The sequence below is a fragment of the Nannospalax galili genome, unplaced genomic scaffold, assembly GCF_000622305.1.
Source record: "Nannospalax galili isolate Female #2095 unplaced genomic scaffold, S.galili_v1.0 scaffold38, whole genome shotgun sequence".
In the NCBI taxonomy this organism is placed as follows: domain Eukaryota; kingdom Metazoa; phylum Chordata; class Mammalia; order Rodentia; family Spalacidae; genus Nannospalax; species Nannospalax galili.
Window position 1 is genome coordinate 2,250,985 of NW_008342636.1, and position 7,776 is coordinate 2,258,760.

At 37.4% G+C, this 7,776-nt stretch overlaps 1 protein-coding gene across 8 annotated transcripts in view; it reads right to left on the minus strand.

Annotated features, from left to right (window-relative positions):
- Positions 1 to 7,776, minus strand: part of Csnk1g3 (casein kinase 1 gamma 3) — a 115,967-nt gene that overhangs the window by 9,479 nt on the left and 98,712 nt on the right. For 4 of the 8 annotated variants that reach the window (XM_008838723.3, XM_008838721.3, XM_008838726.3 and 1 more), the window contains 2 exons: positions 2,344 to 2,450; positions 1,737 to 1,760 (listed from right to left, as the gene is read on the minus strand). In XM_008838723.3, the coding sequence (XP_008836945.1) occupies positions 1,737 to 1,760; positions 2,344 to 2,450 (131 nt within the window). The remainder of the gene's footprint in view (positions 1 to 1,736; positions 1,761 to 2,343; positions 2,451 to 7,776) is intronic. The other 4 variants (XM_029566232.1, XM_029566231.1, XM_029566235.1 and 1 more) reach the window with 1 other exon arrangement.

The window sequence follows — 7,776 nt, forward strand, 5'->3', positions numbered from 1 at the left end:
TCTCCAATTTGCCCTTTGGTGAGGGCTCATCCACTGGAGCCTGGTCAACCTACCAAGCTTCACACCCTTAAATGAGACTGACTCTCCCTCCTTAGGCCGTGTGTGCGTGCGTGTGTGTGTGTGTGTGTGTGTGTGTGTGTGTGTGTGTGTATGTGTGTTTCTTTTAAAGTCTCACGCTCACAACATAAACATAAATAGTTTATACTCTTAAAGAAAAAAATAGCATCAGATACTTCTGAAATCTGAGCTGTATAAAAGTCTCAGGCTCACAACCTAAACATCAATAGTTTGTAATCTTAAGGACAAGAATAGCATCAGATACTTCTGAAATCTCAGCAGTATAAACACTGTATGAATGAATGAATGAATAAATGAATGAATGAAGATTGAAGAAATGGGTAACTGTAATGGATTTGATTGAAAGTAGTCTCTAGAAGGACATGAACACAAAATGGCCAGGTTTAATGAGGGTTGTGGGGATGGAAGTCCAAGTATGGGACAGTGATGGAGGAAGAACATACCTGGGAAGAGCACAGGTAAGAACAGTCATCGGCAGGTGGTGATGAAGAAATAAATAGATGTGATAATAGTTACTGAGTCCAAGTGTGTGACAGACAAAACACCCAAGCTTTACCACATCTACTTTCTCAAATACCTATGAGGCCCATATTATTAGCATTTTTATAGAAAAAGAAACAAGTGGCAGAAACAGAATTCTATAGCCTACATTTAACAGTAATGATGCATGTTCAGACCTGCTTCCCTACTGTCATAACTGCTCTTAGCACTATATCTGAAATTCATAAACACAAGCCATTATTTTAATTTTTTATTTAATAACATACAAGTAAACAGCTGACTAGCCATGTCTTGAAATACACTAAATAAAAATATATTTAGAAGCACTATCGATAAATTCTATAGTGAAAACTGACTGGAACAGATCACTGCTTTTCAAAAAGAAATATTCACAAAACTTTCTGTTTACAGCTAGCAAATAAGCATTTTTAAAGGAAATTCTATGATGCTTGGATATAAGTTCAATGAGCCATAGGCTTTAAAATGTGCTCATCTAAGGCTTCATGCACTCCAAGGTTGACTCAAAATTTATCCTCAAATTGAGAGAAGCACTTTAAACACAGAATTACAACTAAAGGCAGATAAAGAAGATAAATGAAATTCAGTATTACTTCTATTGGTAAGAATATCTATATCATAGTATCTATATTTACTAGGAACAATTTACAGGATGTTTTAAAGTGCTCTCTCACTATAGTTTAGCAATACAACTGAGCAATAGTGTATTAAAAAACACTCAGTAAATGAAATAAGATTTTAGTGATACTGTGTGTGGGGGGGTATTTAATAATTAAAAAAGAACTTTTAACTTAAAATCCTATCTTTCCAATTAAAATAACAAAAACCTCCATGTTACAAAGCAAAGGCACAAGCACAAGCACACTGGTGTACCTCTATGCAGCTAAGTGTCCCAAATCTATGCCATTTAAAGCAAAAAAGCTGCAGCAGGCCAAACAGCTCCTCAGCAGTTATTTCTTGCTTTTCAGACCTAAGGTTAATGTCATCCAATAGTTTTAAATAATTTTTCCCAATTTTATTTATTTATTTATTTATTTATTTATTTATTTATTTATTTATTCCTGTAGCACCAGCTGGCCTGGAACTTTGAAATTATAGTCAACGGAGCTATTTCTGCCTGCCTACACTTGGGAACTCACCACATGTTCAACACTTTCTGGCAGCTATACACAGGAAAAAAAATACAAGGAAAAGAGAGGGAGAGGGAGAGGGAGAGGGAGAGGGAGAGAGAGAGAGAGAGAGAGGGAGAGAGAGAGAGAGAGAGAGAGAGAGAGAGAGAGAGAGAGAGAGAGAGATCAAAAAACAGCCCATAATGAAATCACATTGTTTTTCATGCTTAATTTTTCCAAGCAGCAGTACTACAATTTATATTTTAAAAACTAATTTAAAAGTAATATTATGCATGCAGCATTCAACAAAACTAATTACGTATGTTATAGAAAAAGATCATTAATAATATAGCAATAATGTTCATGCCATGTTCATAAATATCAAGAGCTAAAAATACTCTATTAATTTTAAATGAGAATTTGAGCAGTTCCTAAACCGTAATTTTTGCATCATTAAGGTATTTGCTGGAGTAGTACTATTTTAAATGTCATGGCTAAAATAATTAATATATCACTTCTTTTGTGTGTTATATTCCTTGAAAAAATCTGAAATAACTGAATATAACTCTAAAGTTCAAATATGCACAGTTATGAACAACAGCAACAAATCACTGAAACGAGCAAAACAAACGCATACTTGGTTTCATCCATCACTTCTACTTCTGTGGGGGCTGTGATGGGTGCATTTGAGCGGCCTGCAGTGGGGTCATCTGTGTTTAACTCTCCATTTGTAGAACTTACAACCTGTTTCAAAAAGAAAGAGAAAATATCTTATATATCAAATACACACACATATACATATATAGTAAATAAAGATTAAAATATTTAAATTAGAAAGTTAATATGAGGAATACAAAAATAATTAGTAGGCAGTTGTTCATTACATTTTACTAAAGATCAAAGTCATTCAATATGCACTTTTTGGACTTACTTCCCTTCCATCTTGAAACTCCTACTTCTGCTTTTCTCTAGAAGCTATTCCTACACTGAAGCTTCCATCATCCCTCTTGTGTGCTCATCTTCTCTGGCAAACTGACACATCATGAGTTACTTCTCTTGAAAATTTAGTATTACTTTATGCAATAGATCCTTCAATCTGTAATCAATGAGCTCTCCACCTAACACTGCCCATTCATCCACCTAGTTGTTTAAGCCCCAACTGCAGGAGTCACCATAATTCCTCCTTGACTTAAGCTGCAAATCTAGTATGTATGTAGGCCCTATTAAATCTTCCCTCAGCGTAGCCTTAGCTAATCAGTTCTTACTGCCTCTATATTACTGCAGTCTAAGTCATCATAATCTCTTATATGAGTAAAAGCCTATTAACTGGATTTTTGCTTTTGTAAGTAAAATACACTGTCCACATGGCAACCAGAGTGCCCCTTTTAAGACATAAATCAGACTGATGATAATTCCGTTTTAAAACTCTCCATTCTAGCTTTTAACTTGGAATAAAAAGCTATATTCCTTACCCCACAGGACAAAGTTCCAAATAACTTAATGTCTGCCTATCTAACACCATACTATCCCCTTAGCTCATCAGCTTTTCTATCCAATATCAAGCCTCAGGCCTTAGCATTAACCATGTCCCCGCCTGACATTCTATTCCTATTTATTGTCTGTCTTCTTATTTTTCAGATCCCCAGAGAGCATCTTTATGACAGTCTTTTTCTATCATAAACCTAAAATTTGCAAACAGTCTTTCATGCTATACTTTATTCTTGACTCTGTACATTTAATTGTGATATTTTTATTTCCTAATTTACTGTTTTCCTTGACATTCTGCCTCCACTAAAATTTTCATAACAACAGGAAACAAGTCTTGCTCTCTGATATTCCTGTCAAAAATAAATGAATGCAGCCATGCATGAATGAAATTCCAAGATTCTTAAGATAAAAATAAAAAAGTTCCTGAATTCTCCAAATTCTCTTGGTCCTACAAACTCACTTTATCATACTATTCCTTTTCTTTACTCTTAACACTGAATGTAAGATATACACATTTCACCCTTTTCATATGTCTGAGGTTTTCATTCATTTATTACTTAACTCTTAACTCCATCTGCCTGTCTTTACTTTCAAGTTGAGAATTCTCTTAAAAACAGCTAGTGAGTCTGAAAGATTTACTCAGTTCTTCATTTCCTATACATTTCTCTAGTACTTGGCTTCAGCTGATCCTCTGGAATAAGATGGAGCCATACTCAAAACCAGCTCTAACACCTACCAGCTATGTGACCCTGAGAAAGATACTGTCTTGCTAAACTTTATAGTGTCCTCAATCATGAAATGGGAAAGAGCTGTGTCTATTTAGCAGTTTATGAGGCTGAAATGGGATCAACACTACAGCCAGAGATTATTCAGTGGCGTCCATCATGACTATCAGCTGGTCTTTTTGTAAAGGTATTTTTATAAAGAAGAAATGAAGGTACAATTACAATAAAGGATGTATGTTTATATTCCCAGCCCAAATAGATCAACCAAGCAAATATATTTTTTAAAATTTCACAAATCAAATTCTAAAGAATGGGTCTATTTAGGTGACATTTTTGGAACCATAAATTGAACTAGAAGTCTCTGAAGCATTAGTGTTCATCAAGTTGATTTTTTCTGAAAGCATGTAAAAATGGCAGATAGAAACTAGCTCAGGCATCTTATAGATTTATTATTATTATTCTATTATTCTTTAAAACATTTCCTCTGACATCCCAACTTTGGGAAAAAAAATTTTTTAAGGATATTTAGTAGTTTAAGAAGTTTTAAAAACAAATAGGCCCTGGTTTCTCTATCAGAGTTAAGAGGGCACAGAGGAGAAACAGCCCACAAGTAACTTCCAAAAGAGGTCAGAATGACTTTCAAGTAAAAACAAAGCAAATCTTAACAAGGATAGCAGTATCTTTATGCTCAATGATTTGGGGAAAGGCAGTTTACTTTCAAGATAGGGTTTTGCCATAAAGTCCAGGCTACCTCAAACTTACTACCTTCCTGTCTCGGCCTCCCAAGTGCCAGGGTTACCATGCCTGGCTTATACATAATGATTTTTAAAGGAAAATTAATATATTTTCCAAATATAGTGACTTCATTAAAACTTCCTAAACTACTATCTTCCCAATGGTAAGCACGATTACCAAGGGCACAGCACGGGTTCATAATATTAATCATATATCCAACTATCCAATAAACATCAGTAATGCTGAAACATGTATATTTATATACTTAGATTTCTCTAAAAGATACTTCATTCAAAAGCACACGGATACATGAGATATCATTAAGACAAATTTTCAGAGTTCACTAGAATTGAGGTAGTATACGCAAGAATTATTTGAAACCAACTTTCTTATATACTCTAAAAACTAACTAGAGCAACAATTGATATTGGTGCTATTGTAAAAGATGACCCCAAAGTAAAATGACATTCTTGTCAACCAACCGACTGATGACCCCAAAGTAAAATGACATTCTTGTCAACCAACCGACTGATCTCCTCCCTCCCTCCCTCCCTCCCTCTCGCTTTTGTTTAAGACAGGGTCTCACTCTACTACCCAGGCTTGCCTTGAAATCACTATGCAGCCACAAAGATTGGCCTTGAATTCATAGCAGCACACACCTGCCTCAGCCTCTGAAGTGCTAGGATTATAGGTATGCTTAACCACAACCATTTTTTCATTGATTTTCAAATAAGATAAACCAAAGTGGATTTTCAATTTAACTTTCACTTACAGGGGCATTAATTGTACATTTTCTTTGAGTCTTTGGAGACGTTACTGCAGAATGTTATTAAAACACAAAAGCGGAATAAATTAATAGTACTGACTCAAACCAATGTTGATGGACCAGGAAATTCCCTAAACCAATGAAGATGAACTAGAAATTATTTGCACAGCAGAAACAGTAACTCCACCCTCTACAACCTCTTTGGCAGATGTCAGCATTCCCAAAAGCTATGGACAGATATGATTTTACTCAGTTTTGCTCCTCATTATTAACTCTGCATTATCAAAGAGAAGACAGAGAAGTCTAGAACTAGTCTTAGAAGTAGTTTAGAAAGGTCAGTGCTCACCATGAGCACAGCCGAGAACTTCCTGAGATGGCAACAATCACTCTTCTATGTTTAACATGGACATATGCTGCCACAGCAAGATCCCTTTCCTTACATATTTTTTTCTGTCAGTACTATCTGTGTTTGTATTTTGGACACCATGAAGACTAAAACATCAGACTACTTATCACAATAATATTACCCCTTCATTTTCCTTCCAGTGTCTGGCTGCATACATCTTCTGATGATTTGCGATTCTGTCCCTTTCTTGTCCCAGGTGTTCAAAACCACATTGCTCTTTATAGACTCAAACCAAAAATATCCCAACCATAAAAATTTCCAAACAATCAGGAAGCAAACCATAGTCATCCAGCACATCAGTGTCCTTAATATTTTTTCTTCAATTTGGCTTACAGATGTTCCACTTTTCAGTGGCTTTGCGCTCAATGAGGTTGTGCTACAGGGGAAAGCACGGCTACTATCTGTTGACATCAGAACATTTTAAAACTTAATTTTAGAAATCTGATTTGCTAGACAGAAACATTTCAAAAAGGGCTAGCAACTGAACTCTTCCTTTCCCCCAGCCCCCAGATCCAACCAACCTCTACATTTAGTTATATTCCAATTGTTCCATTTCTCTTCACTAATGGCACTCAGCTATTGACATTTTTTAAAGACACTTGTAGCCCAGGCCATAGCTCAAGCTAGCCTTGAACTTGGGGCAATCCTTCTGCTTCACCCTGAGGCATAAGCCGTTACCAGCTTTGGCCACATGCTTTCTGATAGCTGTGTCCCTGACTCATACTTCTTTACTCAAGTGTCTCTGAAAACGGACCTTTAGATTTTCATGGTAAAATGGCAGGCTGAAGCTGCCTCTGGGACAGTTATGAATGAGAAGAGTCAAGAAGACAAAGAGCAGATTCTATCCCAAAGAGACAGCGTGGAAGAGCTCTGAATCACAGAGTAGGACAGATGGCAAAAAGGAGAAGCAGCATACTGCTTCCTAGAGGAGGGAACAGAAGCCTCATCTAAAAGTGAAGCCCGGAGACCTTGGTGAAAAGACTGGCAATCCTACCCAAAGAACAAGCACACACTTCCCACATGCCTCAGATTCAATTAGGAGTTCTTCTAAGTGACCAGTCACCAGTGGAGAAGTCCTGATCATTCCCCTTATCTTCGACCTTGTACCATCTTGAGAGAGAACCTAAAACCTGGGAGCCTGATAATAAGGAGCAATCACAAGTCAAGGAGTCTGGAGTCAACGCGTCCCAGTCTCAAGTGAGACACTGGTGGCAGTCACAGAGAAAGGGAGAGTGGGCAGACTCAGCTGGAGAAGAGTGAGGGTATGGTAGGCAGCACCCTGCCCCCTTAGTCACTAGAAGCTAAGCCCATCACCAGAGGCTACAACAGATGTCAGCTGGTGAACCAAGCTCTGGAACCATATATCTGCCATGAGGTTCACTGCGATAAGGACTGAAAACTCTGAAGCTCTCGTGGACTACCTGACATCCCCACCACAATTTAAAGCTGAGCAGGTTTTAAAGTGCAGACTGGTATGGCTGTACAGATCTGAATGCTGTGCTTGTATCCCCAACTCCCCGTCACTCAGGAAGGAAACCCCTCTGGCTGGAACATTAGACACCCCAGGGTGTACAAAACAGGGAATCTTAGGACCAGGAGAGAATCTGTCTTGTCCACAAACTGCAAAGTTAAGGATGGAGAGAGAGGTTCCTGCTACACAACGAGAAGCTATTGAATAGAAGGTAGCTCTGTCAGGGATCTGACTGCTTATTAGCACTGTTTCTGTACAGCACAGAGAAGTATCCCAACAATGAAAAACATAGTCTAAAGTTTTGACTTCCCAATGAGGTAACAACCCCTCATGGAATCACAGGTAGACACTTGCCCATTTGAGGATTTGTTTTGCTTTGAAATGTGCTACATCTTGAGAGTATTCAGAGGATTTACCTGAAGTATTCTTTTTCTCATCTCTCTCTCTCTCTCTCTCTCTCTCTCTCTCTCTCTCTCTCT